Here is a 24521-nt window from a genome sequence, read left to right as displayed (position 1 = left end):
GGGGCTGTGCCCTGGGTGGGGACACCTGCTTTAGTGGAGCCATGGTCACATGAGGCTGGGAGTATGATGCTTAAAGCTCATAATCAAACAGATTGTCTCTTTTTGTTGTTGTTGATTTTTTAGGTGAAATAGTGTAGGCTAAACCCATATCCAGCACAGCGTGGAGCATTGTTGACATCGGGATCTTTGATCTCCCGCATTTTGCAATGATATATCAATTGAGAAATGATGAATGCGGGTAATTTGGCAGACATTATTCTGGTGTTTGTGTGTCTTAGGATCTGTGTTGTGTCTACGATGTTGCACGTGTTTGTGTTTTGATTTTGGTCTGTTTGTGCTCGCCTTTCGCTGCATTTCTGCATTTCCTTTTCACTGTGTGTGCTTATATGCATGTGTGCGCATGTGTGTATTGTGTATGTGTGTATATGGTCCTGCCCTTGTATCTGTACGTGTGTGACTGTGCACTTGTGTTGTGTTCTTGTGTGGGAGCTCCTGTCTGATTGCCATGGTCTTCTTACGCAAACACTTATGCAACAATGCAGCCTGGTGGCTGATCTCCGTTGTATCGTGTGTGTGTCTGTGTGTGTGTGTGTGTGTGTGTGTGTGTGTGTGTGTGTGTGTGTGTGTATTCAGCCCTTTTTTGTCATGCCCAGGCATTGCGCTCTCTAAAACCGAACAAGTCGCTGTCCTCTTTGAGGAGAGAAAAATTGGTTTAATGGTTCTTTTAGATTTTTTTTTTATGTCGTCAGTGTGAACTGTATGCTCGAATCTGATCTGTGTGTGTGGACATGTTTGCCCTTGTGAATCCACATGTGTCCTTTCTGTCATATGTACACATTCCTGGCCATGGGTGTTTCTATATATGAAGAGTATATTTATGTTTGTCATTTTTATTCGTGTGTAAATCAAAGCATACTGTATAAGGTGTTCTACTTCTATCATGTTTTTGTGCTCATTCTTTATATTAATACTATTAATGTATTCTATTACTGCTAATGTTGCTGGGGCAATTAAGATGGTCCTCTCCAGCAGGGGGAGCTATGTGTCTGTTAACTAAGTGGAGGGCTGTTCTCACCTGCATAAACAGCATGTTGTATATACCTGGACAAGTTGCTTCATGTGCTCTCGAGTCATAAAAGTTAACACTAACTGTTGAAAGAATTTGCCCGGGGTGGAGAAATTTGCCTTTTACTTCCTAAATGTTTTTCTTGGGTCACAAATGAGTTTTTTTCTCCGACTGCTGACAGTGTGAGCTGCATTGCAAATATTTCAGAACCTTTTGATCACTTTGATGGGAGACAGGGTTTTTTCCTCACTGAATACTTACACGCTGTCTTCTGTCCTTCTCTTATAATCTTTTCTCAAAATTGAGCTGCCCTGTATTCATGGAATCTGATGTGCCGCTCACATTTTGGGACAAGAAAAACAAATGAAGTGGAATTATCCTTTCTGTAAGATTGAGGCTCATCTTTAATCATCTACTACTGCAGTAATATCGCACGTCACAAACGCGCAAATTCACACACATCGGTCCTTTTTGTCTCCTCTTGCTCTTACGTCTTTCCCCCCACTGCTCCACTGTGACATTTTAACTTAAGCTTTTTCTTTGGCTTCTGCTGCAGTGAAAGGAAAAGAAAGTAGGATAAAGATTAAAGAATATTCTTGAAATATTATAAAACTCTGAGAGCTGCAGTGCAATCGTGGAGAAGTTAGAAAATATTTAAGTCAGTGGTGAATGTGTATGAAGGAAGAAATGAAAGGATTCACTGTATTTAAAGGATGCTTTGCCAACTTTTAGCACATCTTCAAAAGAAATGTGTATATATTACAATTATGAAGCTGCAGGGAATATCAGTGTGTGTGTGTGTGTGTGTGTGTGTGTGTGTGTGTGTGTGTGTGTGTGTGTGTGTGTGTGTGTGTTTGGTTGTCCGTGTGTGAGCTGGCACATGGCTCACCATTTCCACAAACTCTTGGCTGGGAAGCTGTACTGCTCATAAATTACCAAAAATATCAACCCAGCAAATCCCCCCAGCCTGCTACCAGATACTGCTGTGTGTGTGTTTGTGTGTGTAAGGTCTTCTTCTTCCCACATGCACCCTTTGTCCCGTCCTGCAGGGTGTCTGGCGGCGAGCTGTTCGACCGAATCGTGGAAAAAGGATTCTACACGGAGAAAGACGCAAGCACGCTGATCCGGCAAGTCCTGGACGCCGTTAACTACCTGCACAGGATGGGAATCGTGCACCGAGACCTGAAGGTAAAACACTCAAACACACACACACATTCCCTGCTTCTTCACTGAAGTCTTACCCCACATACACACAAACACTCACTCTCCCATTCCACACTTTAAATCCACACAAGTGCTTCATTCTCACTTGACAGCCCTTGATTTACTGCTGCAATAAGGGCAGCAGCTCGACACATGCAGTGCATTGTGGGTGAGTGTAGTGTGTGTCAGCTGTTTGAAGGAATGGATTGGTCAGAGTGACCTCCATTAACCAAGACTGTGTAAAATGAGCAATAAGGTTGTCTGTCTATTAACTGCCTGAGACATTAAACAAAGTGACAGTGTTTGTAATCCAAAATTCATTCTTTCTTTCTTTCTTTCTTTCTTTCTTTCTTCAGCCAGAGAACCTGTTGTATTTTAATCCTCAAGACGAGTCCAAGATTATGATCAGTGACTTTGGTCTTTCAAAGATGGAGGGCAGCGGTGACGTCATGTCAACTGCCTGTGGCACGCCAGGATATGTGGGTAAGCCGGTCGCACCGTCACCGCCTGTCCTCAACGTTCTTATTTCTTTCCTCTTAAAATCACAGTTTATCCCCTCTGATAAGATGGCGCCGGTGAGGGCGGCTGCCGTCACAACTGCTCCGACCACTTTTTCTTTGTCTTTGTTTTTTAAGTTAGTTTTCAGCGTTTCTAAATCGGCAAAATCATCACCATTGGGTACATTAGGTATGACAGTGACACTCTTGTTTCTATTGGTATACAATGTACTCACAATTCGAAGTTTTTAACTCCGGATCCGAGCTGGCCGAGTGAGATCTCGAGGGAGAACAAAGGGAAGCGGCGGCGGCCTAGAGGGAAGCGAGCCGGCGTCAGGAACAGGCTGAGAGCTCGTGCACACCGCACACCTCTGCCTAGCATCCTGCTCGCCAACGTCCAGTCACTGGAGAACAAGCTTGACGACCTCAGGGCCAGAATAAAGTTCCAGAGAGACATTCGGGACTGCAATCTCCTCTGCTTCACCGAGACATGGCTGAACCCAGCGGTGCCGGACCACGCCATCCAGCCGGCCGAGTTCTTCTCGGTTCACCGCATGGACAGGACACGGGACTCGGGGAAGTCAAGGGGAGGCGGCGTGTGTTTAATGGTGAACAACAACTGGTGCAACAGTGCGAACGTTGTTCCTCTCACACGCTCCTGCACACCAAATCTGGAACTACTGTCCATCATGTGTCGTCCTTTTTATCTACCTCGGGAATTTACATCGGTCATTGTAAGTGCCGTTTATATTCCACCACAAGCGGACACGGTCACCGCCTTATGCGAGCTGCATGAGGCACTCACACAGCACCAGACACAACACCGGGACGCTGCGCTTATTGTGACGGGGGACTTTAATAGCGCCAACCTCAAACGCGCAGCGCCGAACTTTTATCAACACATCACCTGCCCCACCAGGGGTGAAAGGACACTGGACCACTGCTACACTACGGTCAAGGACGGCTACAAGGCACAATCCCGCCCCCCGTTTGGCAAATCTGATCACGCCGCCATCTTCCTCATGCCAAAATACAAACAAAGGCTGAAACAGGAAGTTCCGGTTCAGAGGAAGGTCGCGCGCTGGACGGATCAATCGGTGGCCGCGTTACAGGACGCACTCGATGACGCAGACTGGGGCATGTTCAGAAACAGCTCCGACGATGACGTCAACGTGTTTACGGAAGCGGTTGTGGGATTCATCGGGAAACTAGCGGATGATACCGTGGAGACAAAGACTATCACAACGTTTCCCAACCAGAAGCCGTGGGTGGATAAAACCATCCGCAACGCTCTGAGATCCCGCACCGCTGCCTACAACACGGGACTCACAACGGGGGACATGGACCCGTACAAAGCCGCGTCATATAACGTGCGGAGGGCGGTGAAAGAGGCGAAGCAGCGCTACGGGAGGAAACTAGAGTCACAACTCCAACAGAGTGACTCTAGGAGCCTGTGGCGGGGACTAAGGACAATAACGGACTATAAAGCACCAACAACCGGTATGACGAACGCGGCCGTGACTCTGGCAGACGAGCTGAACACTTTCTATGCTCGCTTCGAGGCTGCAGCTAAGGTCTCCAACAATGCTAGTGTTAGCGGCGCTAACGGCTGCAGACAGGAAGATACTGCCAGCACCGGAAACGTGCTCGTCATCTCCGAGCATGAAGTAAGGAGAGCCTTCAAGAGAGTGAACACCAGGAAAACAGCAGGACCAGACGGCATCCCAGGTCGTATCCTAAGAGACTGCGCATACCAGCTAGCTCCTGTGTTCACTGAGATATTCAACATCTCTTTATCTCAGTCGGTGATCCCCACATGCTTCAAAGAGTCCATCATTGTTCCTGTCCCGAAGAAACCCCACCCTGCTTCTCTCAATGACTATCGCCCTGTAGCCCTCACCTCAGTAGTGATGAAGTGCTTTGAACGCCTGGTCAGAGACTTCATCATTTCTTCACTACCAGACACACTGGACCCACTACAGTTCGCTTACCGTCCAAATCGTTCCACAGACGATGCCATCTCTCATCTCCTCCACACATCACTCACTCACTTGGACACTAGAAGGGGGAATTATGTTAAAATGCTCTTCATAGACTACAGCTCTGCATTTAACACCATAATTCCCTCCACACTCACCACCAAGCTGGAGCATCTGGGACTCAGCTCATCTATGTGTCAGTGGATCTCCAACTTCCTAACTGGCAGACCACAGGCAGTAAGGATGGGCGGACATGTCTCAGCCTCCACCACTCTCAGCACTGGAGCCCCCCAGGGGTGTGTTCTGAGCCCCCTGCTGTACTCTTTGTACACATATGACTGTGTGGCCACTACCAGCTCCACCACCATCATCAAGTTTGCTGACGACACCGTCGTGGTGGGCCTGATCTCTGATAACAACGAGACGGCATACCTGAAGGAGATTAGGAATCTGGAGAACTGGTGCCAGAGGAACAACCTCCTTCTAAACGTCAGTAAGACAAAGGAGCTGATAGTGGACTTCAGCACTAAGCAGGAGAGGAACTACCAGACCCCCGTCATCAACGAGTGCCCAGTGGAGAGAGTGGACAGCTTCAAATACCTCGGAGTTCACATCACGCAGGACCTGTCATGGTCCTGTCACATCAACACCGTGGTGAAAAAGGCCCGACAGCGTCTCTACCACCTCAGACGCTTGAGAGACTTCCAACTGCCCTCCAAGGTGCTCAGGAACTTCTACTCGTGCACCATAGAGAGCATCCTGGCGGGAAACATCTTAACCTGGTTCGGGAACAGCACCATGCAGGACAGACGAGCTCTACAGAGGGTTGTGCGGTCAGCTGAGCGCACCATCCGCTCCGAGCTCCCTGACCTGCACTCAATCTACAGCAGGCGGTGCCGGACCAAGGCCAGGAAGATCGTGAAGGACCTCAGCCATCCCAACAACAGACTGTTCTCTCTGTTGAAGTCAGGAAAGCGATTCCGCTCCCTGAAGACCAACACAGAGAGACTGAGGAGGAGCTTCTTCCCGCAGGCGATACGGTCTCTCAATCACACCACCACACAGTACTGACCCACACATATGGTTCTTACACACACACTGGACTTTCTGGACTTTGTTTTTGCACAACACTGGTCACTATATTCTTCATTTCCGGTTAATACTTGTACAGCTGCTGTTATTGTGTATATATTTATTTAGATTTAGATTTCTTCATACATTCTTATATAGTTCTATATTGTGTATTGTGTATTTTGTTGTACAGTTATTTTATTTTCAACTTTAATTTATATATTTTATCTTATTCTTTCCCAGTTAAATTTACCCTTCATTCTAATTTGTGTTGTACAGTTATTTCATTTTTAACCTTAATTTATATTTTATTCCTTCCTAGTTAAATTTACCCTTTTTAATTTTTCATATTTATTTCCTATCTTATTCATAGCCTTTTCCTTTTTTGTTTTCTTTAGGTCACGAGCAGTTGTCCAAGCATTTCACTACATATCGTACTGTGTATGACTGTGTACATGACAAATAAAATTTGAATTTGAATTTTGTTAGTGCTGTTACTGTTTTTGGTCGTTAAAAGACATACAAGAAAATAACCAGTGTTAGCTAACAGTAGCCAGAACCAAACAAAGAGATCTTTATTTGTTTTTGGAGATAAAAAAATCTATTGTGGTTTCGTCTGACAACTGTGAGCTAACACTAGCTTACCTGTTTACACAGATAAATTGCAACTTGTCCAAAGTCGCAAAATGCTGTAACGAGAGATGAAGGTCCAGTTCATCCAGACCTTCAAATCACTTCTGGCATTACACACTAATGACTGCACACAAAAAAGGAGAAAAACACAGTTTTTCAAGAACCCCCCCCAAAACTATCCGTACCCCATGATTCAGTGGCTTGTGGAAGCATCTTTAGCAGCAATAACTTGAAGTAATTGTCTTTTGTGTGACTTTTATCTGTCTCTCACATAATTGTGGAGGAATTTATGTCCCATTTTCTTTATAAAGTTGCGTCATTTCAGTGAAGTTTATAGGCATTCATTTATGCGTGGCTCTATTAAGGTCCCATCACAGCATTTCAATCAGGTTGAGGTCTGGACTTTGAGCCACTGCTACACCTTGATTCTGTCCTTTTTCAGCCATTCTGTTGCAGATTTGCTGCTGTGCTTGGGATCATCGTCCTGTTTCATGACTTAATTTTTCTTGGACAGATGGCCTCACATTTGACTCATGAATCCTTTGATAAACAGAGTAGTTTATGGTCGACACAATAGCTGTCAAGGTCCTGTGGCTGCCAAACAAGCCCAAATCATTACTCATCCACCACCCTGCTTGAGAGTTGATATGACGCGTTCGTGCCATATTTGGTTTTCTCTCAACCTGGCATGTTCAAAGATCCTCACTTTGGTGTGGACATTGTTCCACAGTCTGGTTTGTTCAAATGGAACCTTACGTACCGAACATGTGCTGCCATTTTTCGAGAGAAGAGGCTGTTTGCTGACAAGTCATTCTTGTTCATTCGTTTTCTAAATGCCCTGTTAGGCCTGTAGAGTCTAAGATGTAGCTCTTTGGGTTCGTTCGACCCTCTCCGAGCATTACAAAGTTTGACCTAGTTCGACTAGTTGGACTTAGCTGTTTCTGTAATGATTCCTGTGAGCCAACAAACACGTGATGAATTAAATGAGCACATGTTGTTCCCATCTGACGCCGTTTACACTTCCTGCATCATCTCTTTTCTTCCCATGTCATCTGGAGCGATGCGTGTTTGTGCTCTTCACACACCCCAGTCATGCTTATCACTCTGAGACAGACAGTCATGCTCTGTATCATATTATATCTCATTTTTGTGTGAATCTCTGTGTGCAGTGTGCTTAATCTGCTTGTGTGTGAGCATTTCTTTGATTGCATTCTACAGGAGACAGAGGTTCGGTGACACACATTTGCATGTTGCAAAAGTCGTATAAGTCGCACAAACAGATCATTTCCCACTATTCACACAGAAAGGTACATAAATGTTGAATCGTTTTTGTTGCAGGGCAGCTTTACTAAATCCAGCTGTGTGTCTGTTTAGGTTCTCAATCGTCCGTGTCATGGTGGACTAAAGTGCTTGAGTCGAAGCCACTCGCAGAACTGGAGTGGCCTTTTAGATGAGTTGGGAAATATCTTCAAGAACCTGAAAGAACTCCAGCTGTCTTTGGCTCAAGCGCTTCAAAGCACCCAGCTGTTCTTCAGGGTTTTTTTTGGTGTACTATCTTTAAAGAGTCAGTTCACATTCTCACCCAGTCAGCAAAAAATTTGCATCGTTTTACTTTGAAAGGTCAGAACTTTGCATCAATTCCTCTCATCCGTGAGAGGAACTCCTGCAGTTTTTCCACTCAAGGTGCTTTGTGTGAAAATACAATCAAAGAAGGTGACAATTTACAACTGCGTTTGAATGAAAGACTCAGTTTTCATTGTTATTTTTTCATTTTCTCATTATGATAACTTTCAACTGTTAAATTTGCTTCTTCCAGCAAAAAGAAAAGTCACGCTTGGAAATAGGACATAGCCAAAGACCCACTACGGGGTTAGTTCAGTGATTGACTATTAAGAAATTACACATTATGATTGTACCCTGATACCGACTCTGGACTTAGTGAGCTGCAGACACGGTGATCTCAGTGGGTAAAAATGCTCGAGTTCTGCATCCAGAAAACCCAGAACAGACACACACACAATGAGTCAGATTAGACTAATAAGCAAATGTAAGCACTCAGATTCAGCACAAGTGTGCAAAGTTTATATTTTGACTCAGATATGACTGGTGTTCCTTCTGTGTGTATGTGTGTGAGCATGCCAAATCTATTTCGAGAGCCTTGTGTGTGTATATGTGAGGTGATATTACGGCGACCTCGCTGTCATCAGTAATTTGCTCTGTCCAGGGCCTTCGGTAATGAGCTGCAGAGAAAGGTCGGGCCTGGAAAGCCTCCCTTACCGACACCAGCAGCAGAGAAAATGGGTCTGAAGCTAACTAGAAGAGCTAGTTGGAGCTAGTTGTACCATGTATTTCTGCACCTATGAGAATCTGTACCTCCTGCAGAATATTTCCCACCGTGCACCGAACTGGCATGTGATTTTAATTTCAACAGACATGAGGTGTCTGCATATTTTCTCTGTACTCAGTCTCATTAAACAGCCCCTTTTTCATATAAAAATCACACCGCAGTTGTTACTGGACTTCAAGCTGAAAAAGTAAAAACGCACTGTAGTTAGGTTTACCACCAAACTGAGGTCGTTCCAAAGCCGTTTTTTTCTCTAACCCCGCTGTGTCTGCTTGTTTCTCCCTCTCTCTATCAGCTCCAGAGGTTCTCGCCCAGAAGCCGTATAGTAAAGCGGTCGACTGCTGGTCCATTGGAGTGATCGCCTACATCTTGTAAGTACCAATTAAACTTCTTTATATTCCACTGTACAGGAAGCAGTTTCCATCAATCACCATGACTGACATCACCAGAAAGCACCAAAGCTCCATTAGCACCGGGTCATGGTCACGGTGGGAAATCTGAATTCTTGATGCCTTATTCATCATTAAGGTTGTGATAATCGTGTTCATTGCCAGAAATGCGGCCAAGTCAATCAGCTAAATACATTCACAGGTTTGCCTTGCATTGAGTCACATGACTGCTAACCATTAGCTTGTCCATCCGTTGTATACACGTAATGCTGTAGGGTGAATTAATTTTTTTTTTGAAAAAACCAATTAGGAAAATTGTTAACTAAAGTCATAAAACCAGTAAGAAGTAGGGTCGTTTTCTCATAGATTTCAATTCAATGAGACCAGAGAAGTTGTCGCCCCTAGAGGCCATGCAGGCTTTGAAATAACTGAAATAACCCGTGTCTAGACACAGGTATGAAGCAGTTTTAGGTTATTGTAATCGTGTTTAATTAGTGTGTTATTTACACCTTTGGTTTTCCTCCTGTGACATATTTTTACCAAATCTTCCATCTAACATTATATCAAATCTCTGAGTAGCTATTAAAGTCGTTTTACAAGTTCCCTTGGATGTAATCTTTGTAATTAAATAGAATGAAGGTCTTTATAACAGCACAACAAAACAGCCATTTTCATACTAGTAGTTTTCTAATCATCAGCTGGGCTATGGAGACCTGGCTCAGCCATGTATGAATCACAAAATTGAAAACACCTTAACTGGAAAATCTGTTTGTAAACATGCATTCCATTCACATCACATTTACGCTCATTAAGCGGATCTCCATCTAGCCTTTGTCACCCTTCTCACCCTCGTCTGTGACGAGATTTCATTTTCATTTTCTTGTTTTTCACCAGTGTTGGTGAACAATGGAAACCATGTTTGTGTGCTCAGACTGCAATCTTGTTGTTGAGAACGCCACTGTTGGAGTTATTTTAAGGTGTATGTTGCCTCTGCATCTTCATTTATGTTTAACACCTGAGGAGCAATCAGAGAGCTCACAGTGGTTGAGAGGAAAGCAGGCGCAAACAAACTCACGTGACTCTCTCGCGCTGACTTTTTCTCTGTCTTTCTCCCGTTTTACGCTGTACTTTGTGGTGAGTAGTGCAGTAAAAGCTTTTGCTAGTAAAAAGCATTTGGTGGATTTGACAGCACAGTAGAAATGGCTGTGCGTGTGTATGTCCGTGTGTTGCTGTGTGCGTGCAGGGTAAAAGAAAGAGCAACTCCCTGCTGGCAATTAGCACAATTAGCGTTGGGATTCAGACCTTGTTAGGTTTTGACTGCTGCTCAGGTGGAAAGATCACATCAGGTAATCAACCATGATAATCAGCCAGGATCCCGAGTGCAAGTGTATTTGTGTGTGTGTGTGTTCGATGGAGTGGAGGGTCAGCCGAGTAACATGACAAAGTGAGTCTTTAAGCAAATGAGAAAGCAAAAAAAACAAATCAGAAAGCCCTTTTCCCCTCACGGCAGGCAGAGTCCTCCTTCCTCTCTGCCCGGTGCGTTTCCCTTTTATTCTTTCTTTCCGGTGTGTATTGATGGAGAACGGCATTTTAATGAGTTTTTATGAAAATCTCCTGGTGCATCCAGAACCTCGGTAATGAGGTGTTTTGGGCTGAGCGGCAGCTCTGCTGTTGCTCTGCTTTGTGTCGTTATGGAAAATCAAACTTGGACTTAAGTTCATTTGTGCTCATCAGCACCAAGAACCAGTAATCTCATGTTAATGCGATTAAGGCGATACAGCCAACTACCACTGCTACTACGCAGTCACAGTAATACACTGCTCTGAGCTCAAGTCCAGATGTGACAACAATACTGCGACACCACCTACTATTAATTCAAGTTTGCAAGTTTAGCAGGGGTACTGGAGGGTAGCAGAGTAACTGGAGTACTTAAATCTTGACTGCAAATTGTTCTTTGTTACCAGTGTTAAAGCGACCACTGCAAGCCACAACCTGCCTTCACAGATGCATTCTGAAGTGCGGACATTCCTCCTTTTAGATAGTACCTCGGATTTCCTACAGCCAGACTCAGTCAGCAATAATCTTTTACTAAGTTTTATAGGATGTATATTTTCTATCTTCACCACATATTTGATCTTTTTCTAAACCTAACCCAGTACTTCACAAAGTTGTTTTTAGCACCAAAGCCTAAACAGGAATTTTGTTTTGATCTGATAATGTATTTCAAAAAGTGGTACACAACTGAGGCAAGCTATCTTGTCATTTCTTTAAGCAGCCTTCGGGAATAGTTCTCCAGGCTTCCTGAAGGACATCCAAAGCTCTTCTTTGGATGTTTTCTGCCTTTTGTTCTGTTCTCTGTCGAGACGATCCCTCACTGCTTCAGTAATGTTGAGATCTGGGCTCTGGTAGGCCACTGTGTGTTTTTCTCTCCAGGTCTGCATTGGCAGTGGGTTTGGGATCATTGTCATACTAAACAATGAAGCCACTGCCAATCAGACTCTGACTTTTCTATGTTCATAATTTCATCAGTTGTCACAACAACACTGGCTGAAATTCTGCCCGGAACCACGACAGAACCGTGTTTTGCAGATGTCAGTAGACACTCACTCTTGTACATATTGATGGTGATTTAAACTTAAAATTTCAAATTCCTATTCATCAGTCCATAAGATCTGTTACCACAGATTTTTAGTCTAGTCTTGTGTAATTTGGTATACCAAAGCCTGGCTGTCAAAGGCTTTTTTATAGCACCCTTCCACTGAGATTATTTCTGAAGAATCTTCAGTGAACAGCAGATGATCACCTGCTGTGGCTAGTTTTTTTAAGCCTGCCACATCTTCTATTGTCCCCCACTTTTTCAGTTCCCTTGGATTTTCTTTTAAAGAACACACTGAACATCATGCTGCGATATACCAGGTTTTCAGCTAAATAGCTGTTTGAGAATCACCTTGTTAGTGCAACAATACAGGTTTATACCTGCCATTGTCTTTGGTATTCTTCATAGATTCATCTGGGAACAAGTGATGTGTTTGTGCAGCAGGCTGCTAGTAACAAAGTGCATTAAGATACAATTTAAAATGGGCTCTTTGCCAGTTTGTTGTCTGTGTAGAAACAACACTGGTTCGTCCCTTGGGTTATGTGCTTTATTATGCTTCAGTGATTCAGAGGTCAGCATTAAGTGACTTAACAAAAAAAAAGAATCCTCTGAAGATCATTGGATACAACAACTGAACTGAAAATGGGTGAAAAAACAGCCAGTGTAGAAAGGAAAATTTAGATTTTTTTAAATTACAAGAAAGTCTGGTTTCTTGGAAGCAAAATACAGAAAAATGAAGGGTGGGTGGATTTTTAAGTCAAATTGTGGTCTCTGCCATGAGTAGCAAAATCCTTACAGGCTATAAATCTCTAAATAAGGAGTTTTTTACCTTTTAAAAATTAAATATATTCATTTCATATTCAGGGATCCTGAAAAGAGAAAAAGAAAACCTGTCAAATTCATGTCTAGAAACACAAATCTGCCTGTACCACTACTTGTTGCCTACATGTGAGGCATTTAGGGGACATATGTAAATTGTAGCTACAAAGATTAATCTGGGTTACAGTATTCCCTTACAGACACAGATCTAGTCTGTCTCTTACATACACATGTGTTTGCATTTAACACTATGTGTCCTAAGCAAGGCAGTCATTTCAAAAGGGTGACAATGAGTAAAGGGACTCTGTAGTAATCAGTGAAATCATTTATTAATGAAAATAAGTGACTGTTAAAGATTCGACCAAAAGAATAAATATCTCGTCTGCAGGTTGTGTGGTTATCCTCCATTCTACGACGAAAACGACTCCAAGCTGTTCGAGCAGATCCTGAAAGCTGACTATGAGTTTGATGCACCGTACTGGGATGACATATCAGACTCAGGTGAGGCCTCCTCTTCCTCCTCCTTCCTCCACCATCTGTCCTTCCGCCTCCTCGGTCCATCATGTGGCACATATGGCCCACACACCACCTTTCCATCATAGTCGCTGATTTAATCTGCATGGAATGAAAATATGTGAGAGTAAGTGTGCGATGTGTGGTTTCATCCATTACCAGCACAGTTACGGGCATAGACTGGAAGTAAAACCAGCGTTCTATTGGCTGGAAGTCTATTTCAGTCACCAGTCTATTGTGTTAGTGAGGATAAAATCGCATTTATGGACTGTCAAGAAAAGCTTTGTGTTTTCAGAAGTGTCAAGTTTCCTCAGAGCAAATAGAAATCACTCCTGCACATTGCTAGTAATGTAGAATTAACAGAGGTCAACTTGGCTGATACAGTGAAAACCAGATGGTACACACAGCCCACATTCTCAGTAGAAACCAAACAGTGCAACATCTGACATCTGAAAACATCTTTCCCTGATCGAAATGTCAAAGATTTTCAGTGTCGCAAAATGTTTTGTGAGTGGGTTTTAACGTGGTAAAAAACAATGTGGTGTTTATATGTTTGGTTTGTTTTTCTCCCAGCCAAGGATTTCATCAGCAGACTGATGGAAAAAGACCCAGCCAAGCGTTTCACTTGTGAACAGGCGCTCAGACACCCCTGGTGAGAAACACACATGCACACACAAACACACACACACAACAGCATCACAAAAATCCATCAAATCAATATTGATATCGATGTTGATGTACATTCAGAAGTATTGACTAAGAAATTGTGTTTTTGTGTCGTTATATATATATCTCAGGATCGCTGGGGATACGGCTCTCTGCAAGAACATCCATGAGTCAGTCAGCCGGCAGATCAGAAAGAACTTTGCCAAGAGCAAATGGAGGGTAAATTTTGTTTACTGCAGTTTATTCTCTGTGGTTTTGGCTCTACTGCAATAGACTACATTACCCTATTACAGCTCCTCAGCCAACTGTTTTTAGAAGGTGAATCACTCAGCAATAAAAACCTGGCTTGTCTCGTGGGTAAGATCTACCTCTCAACAGCTATTTACCCCTAAAGAAGTCAGAAGAAATAAGAACAAACTTCAGATTTCAAACAATTCCCATGTTCCACAAATGAAAATGATTTACTAGGTCATTTTAACACAATATATTTTACCATAACGTTACCAGGTTATTGAACTCTGTCGTCATAATAAGGTATGGCTCAAGAGTTTATGGTCTCAGTCATTAGTTTGAACTCTGTTTAAATACGGCTAGATGTTAATTTTTTAAACAATAGTTCCCATTAGTGAACAGAAGGATGATAAAGCAGGGTATACTTTAGTGCAGACCTAAGTTGTGATGGCTCAGCGTGCATTGTCCCAAGGTTTCGTGATCAGATTTTCCTTTTGTTTCTATGCTCTTCACAGCAAGCGTTCAATGCCACTGCCGTGGTTCGGCACATGAGGCGGCTGCAGCTTGGCAGCAGCATGGGGAGCAGCATTGATGCGTCCAACGCACCGACTAGGCCGAGTCAGACGCAGAAGTCAGCCCAAAGCCAGAGCCAGGCGGGCCAGAACCAGCCGGCTCAAAGCCAAAATACCGGCCAGACGGCGCAGAGCCAGAGCACCAGCGCTGTCGCCAGCAAGCTCTCTTCCATCGATAACAACATAGCAGCTCCCCACAAGGATTGTGAGTATGATTCAGTGGTGTCAGTGGCATCAGAAAGTTAAGAGAACATATGTGAGCTGTTCATAGGAGTATGTAACAGTGAATGAGCAAAATTTAGGGCACAGTGTGGGAGCGCAGTGCCTTGCAGTGTCTTCAGGATTTGGGACGTTATGAATTCCAGAAAAAGTGCATTTACCTGATCATACTGAATAGGTGTTCCACTTCTTTGGTTTAACAAACTCCTGGGTTGCTTTGGCTGTGTGTTTGGGGTCACTGACCTTCTGTATTATGAAACACTGCCCAATCAATTTGAGCATGAGTATGTCACTGAACACCTCAGAATTCATTCGTCTACTTCTGTCCTGTGTCACATCATCAATAACCACTATTGTCTCAGTGTCACTGGCAGCCATGCACGCCCAAACCATCACAATGGTTCTGCTTTATAGATGATGTGGCATGCTTTGGATCATGAGCTGTTCCACGCCTTGTTCATACTTTTTTCTTGTCCAAATATATATGGACCTAACTGTATTTCTATAAAATACTGCTTTTCATTATAAAAGTCAAATGTGCTGTTTGAAAATATAAACAGCAAGATTTCTGGTTTTTTAGAGGGGTAGCCCTGACAATGGAGAGGAAATGTTAATGTAAGTACGGTACAGATTTACACTTAATACCTCATCTCAAAGATGGAGCAGTGCGGTTTATTGGTGTAGCTCTAGTTACATCTTTGAGATAGACACACCTCATAAATGGATTGGATTTTAGTGCAAGAGAAATGAACAGTGGTAAACCTTGTTCAGCGAAGATTGAGTTAGTAGACGGCAGGGCTTGTAATACAATTCTGAACAATAAAATTTACACTAAATTACATGAGCTAAGGGCCAGAACAGCGTTACATTTATTACCTACGTTATTTTGTATTTTTCCTCAACATATTTAGCGGTACAGTGCAAAAGCTGTTTCATGTCTTCACTTCTTTATCAAAGTGAAACTAATTTTATCTTAGTGATCCAGTCACTAGTGAGAAATGCAAGCCTGTGGTCTTCTACTTCTTTTGGAAATCAAGGAGGGATTTCAGTATTACAAGCAGCTGATGCAGCTTCTCATTCCCTTCTGTCAGGTGTCACTGCACCAGTCACACCCTGCAGCCTGGCATCTGCAGCTTCTTCTCCTGCCACGGGGACGGAGCTGAACCGGCCACACCCATCTGCGGTCCCCGCCCCGGTTCTCACGGAAACCAAGTGACGCCAGGTCCCGCGGGGAACCAGCTGGGAGGCCACGGCGCTGTGAAGCAGGGAGAGCGGGAAAGAAAGAGAGATCGAGGACGACCAGTGAGGAAGACGATCGCCCTCTTCTTTGTCCCTCCCTCTCTTCACTTTACTGCCTCTCGGATAGGCCCCCCAGCCAGTACCCCGCCCTGCTCGTGGGAGAGCAGAGGACTTTACCGCCACCCCACCGATTCAAGCCACCATTGTCATACTGCACACCCACCAGGATGTCAGCGTAAAACTCGTCCTGCCACAGCCACAGCACACCCACGGTCTCACACTGGGGATGTTCACACAGTTGGCTTTGATTATTACCTGATAAAAGGTTGTCCACTGCTCCACCTGTGAGCTGCAGTTGGTGGTTCACGGTGGAGCTGCTGGTGTCATACAAGTTCAACCTTCCCATTCAATCTGATCTTTCCCGCATCAATTTATTTAGTTTTTTTTTCCGACTTAGGTTTGACTGTTGGCAAACGGATTGTTTTACTTTTATTAACTGCTGTTAAATTTAAAGACGCTATGTGTAACAAACATATCATTGTCAAATTGATATTGCTACCTTGGCATAATTAGTGTAACCAAATGAGACAATACCCAAGATGAACCACATGTAGTTCCTCTTTATTAATAGCTGTTGTTGTGTTAGGATCTAAATTAGAACCCAATTCCCATCATCGCCAGATGCTTGGTCTAAAAACAGCAAATCTCACTTCCTGTTAATCAAACACATCTCCCTGCCAATCTGACCTGGTAATTGTGGAACACAGAAAACAGGCGGTCGTTGTTTTTTTTAAACACAAATGATGCAGATGTAGCAAATTCATGTTGACAGTGGTTTATCCGTGTAAAAATGCCACACATAGCACCTTTAAGACATTTGTGTGTCCTTATGGGCTTGGTTCTCTGTTTGTTTGTTCGTGCTTTAAGAAGTGCTTTAAAAGTACCATATGACTGTTGAGATGTGGAAACATGAGTAAGCGCTTTATCTATTTTGCACAGAAAGGATCAGACATAGATTAGCTGCCATTCACATGTGTTTATCAGATTGAGTAGAGATTGTAAACCTTTATTGATTGGATGTCAGAGCATTATACAACTTGTTTATTGTCTGAAAGATTCTGATTTGTTTATTATTTTCTTACTTTATTAAAACTTTTATAATAATTGCCCTTTAAGGGACACACATAATGGTTATTATGAAACATGGAATAAGTTTAGGATAGAATTAGAACACATAGAGATAAGTATTTACTGGAAAACACGTCCAGGTAAAAAAGTCAGAAACTAAAGATGGATTGTCATTAGACTTCCCAAGGAGCTACAGGCAGCGCAGCATAGTTACTAAAAGAAAGGCCTGGTGGGTCCTCAGAGACACAATCCAGAATGGAGAAGCTGTAGCCTGCCGTCGTTCTTTATGTCTCTACCGAAGCCATGATCTCACCTTCTTTATTTGTCAAGCTGCACCCAGTCCAGAAGTGCTCAGGGAAAACTGCAGCTGCACTGTGCGCTGGTGAACACCAGTTTCCTGATTTAGTCTTTTTATTTTTGGGGTTTGTCACAGTCCGGCCGTTCCAGCCAGCATTGCAGTTAATGATCCAGGCTTCAGGACGTTAGCTGTGTCCTTACTGTAGTGTTGTGTTGGTGCGCGACTTCAGCATTGATAATTTAGACCTGGACTTCTATTGACCATATACATACGTGGGCTCACTGCAGGCAACAGCAGGGCATCGATGCTTACTTTTGAAGCTTTTTTTGAAGCATTTTCAAGAAACGTCACGAAATGTAATTAAAGACTGAAAGCAGCGATTCACCAACCACGCTGGCTGATACCTGCAGCACTTTTCAAAGAAGTTGGGACAGGGGCATATTTCCTAATCACCACTTATTTCAATTGTTTTGAAAAACCTGGAGGCCGATTGCTGTAGTTTTAAAAGAAAAAATGTTTATCCCACTATTCTTTGATATTGGATTTCAGCTGCTCCGCAATGTTTCTGATAGCTTTCAGAAGCATTTCTGAACACATGCATGCAGTGATTTCCATTAAAGAAAAGCAGCAGCAGTAATTTGCAACTAACCTGTCCTATGGTGGCAGTTGATGATCTCTATGGACTCTATGCTTGTCAGTGTAGCCCTAAAACATGTGCAAGTGTCCCCAGGTTAGGCTTTACCACCTTTTAAGAGATTACAGGGCTGTACTGATGTCACTGGTGATGCGTGCAACACCCAAGTCCAGGTTTTTTAGGCATTAATCTACTTTTCCAGTCGTTATTTCTGCCCCAACTCTTTCAAACTTTTTGCTGTTTTCAAATATATAATGATATATAATATTACTTCATGTTTTCTTTATGCTATTTTCAATTCAGTGCGGAGGTTAGGACATGGTAAATCAATGCATTCTCTTCGTTATTTACATTCTACATGTTGTCCCAACTTTTTTGGAAACAGGGCTCTAAATAAATGCACAGATCCACGACTCAGTCAGTATTTTTGACTACTAACCCGACTTTTGTTTTCTTCACCTAATGGAACTCTTGAACATGGCTAATGGCCTTTCCTGTCCCAGAACGCAGAGCTGTACAATGTAGGGTGCTCACTCACACATATCAGATTGTCATGTCTTTATTCGATGCAATTGTACCGATCCCTTTATTGAATTGTAGCCAAAGACTATTGCTTGGTAATGAAGACAATTTGGTTCATTCTGCAGTGCTTGACAAATTAGAACAAAACTAGCCAGATTTGAAGTTGTTCAAGATGGAAACTAAGGGCTTAATTATAGCTGCAAAATAACCTAAAGAGAACGTTTTGTGACCTTTTATCTTTTCAAAATCTGTTGCCATTTACATTATTTTTATTGCCTGAATTGTCTTGCTAAAAAACTGTGTTCATAGTGCTTGTCTCGATATGTGGCAGTATGAGGTGGGTGTGAGGCCACATTTGGATAAAATTTGGGTTAAGGTGAAAATGACAGTAAATCTACACTCACCGAAGTTTTCTCGAATTCATTTTTGGTTCACTGCACAGTTCTGTGTGTTAGACTCCATCTACCATCTAGTTTATCATCTCTTTTGCCCTCACTGGAAAGGATAAGGAGTAATGTTTCTAAAGTATTTCTGCATTTTTCCTATCGTCAGCTAATGACAAAGTCACACTAGGGTAAAAGTGGCTGAAGATTGCAACATGTCCAAAATTACTGTGGCGATGTAGAACGATATTATGATCTTGCTTCCTTTGAAATGGTTGCTTCGAACACTGGGACCAGTCTGCAACCACTCGCAGTCAGCTGCCCCCTTCAAAGCAACTTTGGTGTGTCAGGAAGGCAATAAAATGGCAATAAGACCAAGTCAGTCTGCTATCAGTTTGTGATGGAATGGAAACAAGTTGGTAATTACATGCTGTCTGTTTGTGATAACACTCATTAACTTTGATAAATTGGTTAAAATTGCTAATTTGTTGCCATCTTCATACACAGAAATTCATCAGAACCTCATAGATTTGAAACAGACTCAGAAATGGCTCTATAAGTAATGACTTAGTTGCTGCATGATGGCAATTTATTCCAAAAATGGCATAGGTGCTTGGCAACCTTGCATTTATATTGGAATATAACCAGACTACAACCAGTTGAGACGAATCCTCTTGCAGATGAGTTGCACTCACTAGCACACTGACTGAGATTGATTGCAGTGTGTTGGCAATTTGTCTGTTTTTAAAGTGTGTTAATTTACACACCAATTATTTCTAAATTCTGCCATTCAGAGTCTGTGTTTGGAGACTGGTTGCTTTCGTCAGTAAAAGCAGAAAACTTGAAAATGCAAGTTCCAGGTCATCATCCTATTTTTCTCTAGCATAGACTAAGCCATAATCCCACAAAAAGTCCAAAACCAGCATTGTGTTTAATGTATCTTACCTAGTTTGCAAAGTTCTTGCCCCATCTGAAGCTCTGACCCCAGAGTCCTTCCTTCTGTTGGTTTTTCAAAAATAAGATGTGGGTCCAAGTATGTGAGTGTGATGAAGCAAAATTTCCAGCCTAATCCAGCAGTGTGTCTAAGGTGATGTGTTTCTAATAGGTTTCGGCCAAAACATTATGCGCAAAAAAACGCCTGTTTTTGTAGGTGCGCTCGTTATTGGCTTTGCTTGAAGGTTGTTCAGGGGAAGAAAAATGTCATTTATAATCTTTTGAAGGATGACAACATAGAAATCCATCAGCTATAATACACAATGTAAAGTCGCAGAAAGACCATAAACTACTGATTATGTATTTTAAGTTCAGTTAGTCACATTATGGGATGTGGGCCCACCCCATATTGGAGAAATAAAAAGTCAGTATATCTTTAGCTTTTCATTCTGTCTGTGGCAGTGGGATATTTGACATTTTAAATACCCTTTTAATGGATAGAAGACTGCGAAAACCACTAATCATGCTGCAGTTCTTGTTTATAAAACTACAGTCTCCGCAGAATGTACTGTTTTTCAAGCACTATAGGATAAATTGTAAAACTTGCATAATATATGGTGACACTACTGATGCATGCACTTCTCGGTGTCATGAAGACTATTCATTGGCTGAAAACACTTCTGTTACTTTATGCACAATGCTGTAGCAACCAAGCAAGTCTGAAGTTCGATGAGTATGAATATTTAAGGCAGCGTGGGTCAGGGCAGTCAAAAAAGAAGCAAACTTCTAATGTTTGAACTGCTGCACACATGCCTGCGCACAGATAGTTGAGATTTCTGAAGGTTTGCATTTATTCCAACACATTTTTCTGAGAGGAAACTAATCCGACTGTGACGTCAATGTATACCGAAGGGAACTTTCTACCGTGTAAGGGCTTTATTCCAATGACCACCTTAATCTTATTCTTCACTGTTATCGCGTCGATTTACCCATTGATTGCTATGCATTTTTTAAAAACATTTGAAGTGTGTTGTCAATGTTTTTTATTTCTGGAAAGCATGATCAGGAAACAAAAGAAAACATCAGCAGCTCTATTTAAATCTATTCAAGACCATTTCACTCATTTACCTATTATTATTAAATTTGAATGAGCTACATTAGGGATTTAAGAGGTTGTTCAAAAAGGTTAATGAATTAGGAATACCGTTCATTAAATGTGAAGTCGTACACTTTAGCTTGGACGTGTGGGCTTCTGAATGTGCTGTGAGGCAGGCAGAGGGTTCAGGTTCATGCTCCTCTGTGGTTTTATGTCTGCTGTTTTTGTTTGCTACAGAGAGAGAGAACATAAATGTAATCCAAATGAGTCTTTCCATGCTACTGTAAATAGATTGTGAATACTGATGATCATTTTCAAGGTAATATTTACGAATGCTTTGCTGTACAGGCATGTCTGAGTGAGTGAATGAACGAGTGAGTTTGCAAGGGAAGTTGATTGTATCCTCTATGGAATGTTTTAATGTAAAAAAAAATGTAACAAAAAAAAAGCAGCTTCAAGTCTCCTTTACTTCCCGACTTTGCGGTTAGCTTTCAGAAACTGTCTGGCAGCACGCGACTGCTATCAGCAGAGCTGCACAGCGCAGTTTAATGCCATCAGTGTTCCACCATCACTTCAGTGTCAGTCCAACTAAAAAGGTGAAATCATCGTTTACTGAACTCAGGCTTACGTTTTTGTTTTTTTGCCATTCTAACGGGAGAAATCCAAAGCTGTGAAACACACTGTTACGGACGTTCGCTCTCTCCACTTTAAACTCACCATCCTTTGACTTTTCTTTCTTTCTTTTTTTTTTATGAAGAAAAAAAACTGCACCTTCATGAAAAAACACAAGCATGTTGAAAAAAAGTGCTTCAAGATTTCAACTTTACCATGAGTGTTTGCATAATCTTATATGCCCTTGTATGATGTTCGTATCTCTGTATTATGTGAAGACGTACACAGGTTGAGATGACCGGGTCCACAAGAGCCAAGCAGAGTATTTGTTCTAACTGGCAAAATTTACCCCTGGAATTACTTACTATTATTATCACTATTATTATTTGCTGGATTAACTATGTTTATTACTATGAAAGTTGCTTTAATTCTGCTCATTAGAATGACTGTGTTGTCATGTGACTGGAAGAAAATGCATTTATATTGCCCTTTTTTCAGGTTTTTATTATGCAAATTGAAAATACACTAAATAGTGGTTGTGTCACTGAATTTATACTTAAAGCTGGTTTTAGTTGTATGGAAGTGAAATGTATTCAGAAGATGAGCAAGATGACTTAAAATCTCAAAAAGAGCCTTTCATTGCTTGAAAACTAGATTTTATGGAAGCAGTAGTTGGTCATAAGCTGAGTTTCATCTAGGTTTTTTGTTTAGGTTAAAAATTTGCAGTGCATTGTGGGGCAAGTAGTTTCTAATGGATGTTGTCAAAAGCATGCTAGCTGACCTTTTTTTAACACGCGGAAGTGTTTGGTGTGTAAGGAGTTTCTGAAAAATCAATGAAGAAAATTAATAGTAAATTTAGGAATTAGGGATTACTATTAAGCTCCGTTCAAGAAAAGTGCAAGTGAATGCATTTGCACTTATGTGCAATTGTGTTTGAGCATAGAGTTCTCATCTAAGGCATCTAAAAACTGAATCAAAAGTGCAAATATAAAGAACTTTTAGTTTTATGATTTTAAAATGTACTATGTTACCTTACCATATGTGCGTTAGCTTTTTATTTAGTTTGGCTAAGTTGATAACGTATATTGTGTAGCTAAATTCTCTGATACTTTCCTTACTTATTTGTATGTCATAAATGCAAAGGCTAGAGAGTTTAAAATATATATATAGCTACTGACTGTGTGTTGTATGTAGACTAATTAGCGGGGGTGGTTTTACCTAGCTAAAGTCTATACAATTGTTCAGTAGCATTATGTTGAAACTTACAAGGAACTACAAGCATGTATTTGAATTGTTACCAACTATTTCAGTGTCCTCTTAGACTGAAAAAGTTGTTAGACTTTGTTAGCATTAGTAAATGCATTAGCTAGCTTTGGTTTAGCTGATGCTAAAAACACTCCACCACCTCTAACCTGAACAGCTAACTGACCAGTTGAGAGAATCTCTCTCGCTAAGATTTCTTTGTAGGACTAAAACTCTACACATGCTGCTCTTTGGCCCCTGGTGTCTCCCTGTAGGTGTCCTTGTCCAGAGCCTGCTAATTTAGCTGGCTGTATTTACTCTCTGCATGTGACCACAACAAACTCTCATCCTGTGCACTGTCGTTACGTCGACGATGCTCTCACCTATCGGAGCGGCCACTGCCTGCCGCACTTAAATGTGGTGTGATAATGATGATTTCGATGATGATGATTTTCTGTTGATGGGGCTTGTATATCAGATGCCTTTGACAATCATGTGCACATATCAGAGTTACCATAACAACACAGGCCAGAGCGACTGATTGTGTTTTGTTTGTCTTTTCTCCTGGAATAAATCCTGAATGATCGTAAAATGACTCTCTACTCTCATTTACTCTTTTTCTCTGTCTGTTTGTGTGCATACTCGACAAAATGAGACTGACTTATTAGCACTACACAGTGTCAGAATGACAACTACATTCCTGCAAATGTAAACACTTTCGACTGTGTGTTATCTCTCCATATTTAAACACTCACATACTCATGAATCTGGAACTAGAGCAAACACTCTTTACTACAGTCTGACTGCATGTAATGTATATGCTGTACAGCAGATGGCTTACACACAGAGGACAGATCTTGCAAACACTAAAGGCACGCCTTGCCTTTCAACAGATGTAACTGTCCAGCATAAAAGTGAACACTCTACTTGAACACGTTCTCCTTTGGTTTACACTCCAGTTATCACTACTTATTGGATGTCCTCATGTGTCATTGCAACTAAGGGTTCAATAAAAGTGCAGAAAAAACTTTGGAAATACAACATATCACTCTGTATTTTTGTAGTAGTGATAGCTTTCACTACTACGGGCAGCACGGTGGCATGGTGATTAGCACTGTTGCTGCACAGCAAGACGGTCCTGAGTTCAATTCCACCATCAGGCCGGGGTTTTTCTGTGTGGAGTTTGCATGTTCTCCCTGTGTTTGCGTGGGTTCCTTCAGGTACTCCGGCTTCCTCCCACCGTCCAAAGACATGCAGTTTGTGGGGGTAGGTTAATTGATTAATCCAAATTGCCCACAGGTGTGAGTGTGAGCGCAAATGGTTGTCTGTCTCTGTGTGTTAGCCCTGTGACAGACTGGCGATCTGTCCAGGGCGTACCCCGCCTCTCGCCCTATGACAGCTGGGATAGGCTCCAGCGCGACCCTGAAAAGGATAAGCGGAAGTTTTCAGTGACAGAAGTTTATAAACCTTTCAGCAGCCCAGCGTCACAACAAATTCATTGTTAAATTGCGCTGATCAGGTTTTGGTTAAAATAAGAATTTTGTCTGAGTTAACAGCTATGGGATTGATTGTTATGAACTGCTGTACAGATGTGTATCATCACCAGTCAATGAATCCTGCTCATTTGTGGGAGCCT

The 24521-nt window shown here is 42.1% G+C and overlaps 1 protein-coding gene across 1 annotated transcript in view; it reads left to right on the top strand.

The window, feature by feature from the left end:
* The window catches only part of camk1da (calcium/calmodulin-dependent protein kinase 1Da), an 81901-nt gene extending 58424 nt beyond the window's left edge, over positions 1-23477 (top strand). The window contains exons 4-11 of the mRNA XM_014410804.3: positions 2116-2254; positions 2626-2752; positions 9089-9164; positions 12986-13098; positions 13684-13762; positions 13908-13995; positions 14523-14784; positions 15890-23477. Of these exons, the coding sequence (XP_014266290.2) occupies positions 2116-2254; positions 2626-2752; positions 9089-9164; positions 12986-13098; positions 13684-13762; positions 13908-13995; positions 14523-14784; positions 15890-16014 (1009 nt within the window). The 3' untranslated portion in view covers positions 16015-23477. The remainder of the gene's footprint in view (positions 1-2115; positions 2255-2625; positions 2753-9088; positions 9165-12985; positions 13099-13683; positions 13763-13907; positions 13996-14522; positions 14785-15889) is intronic.
* Positions 23478-24521: the final 1044 nt, after the last annotated feature.

The sequence above is a fragment of the Maylandia zebra genome, linkage group LG17 (genome assembly GCF_041146795.1).
Source record: "Maylandia zebra isolate NMK-2024a linkage group LG17, Mzebra_GT3a, whole genome shotgun sequence".
NCBI classification, from domain to species: Eukaryota; Metazoa; Chordata; class Actinopteri; order Cichliformes; family Cichlidae; genus Maylandia; species Maylandia zebra.
This window is presented reverse-complemented; position numbering and strand designations above follow the sequence as displayed.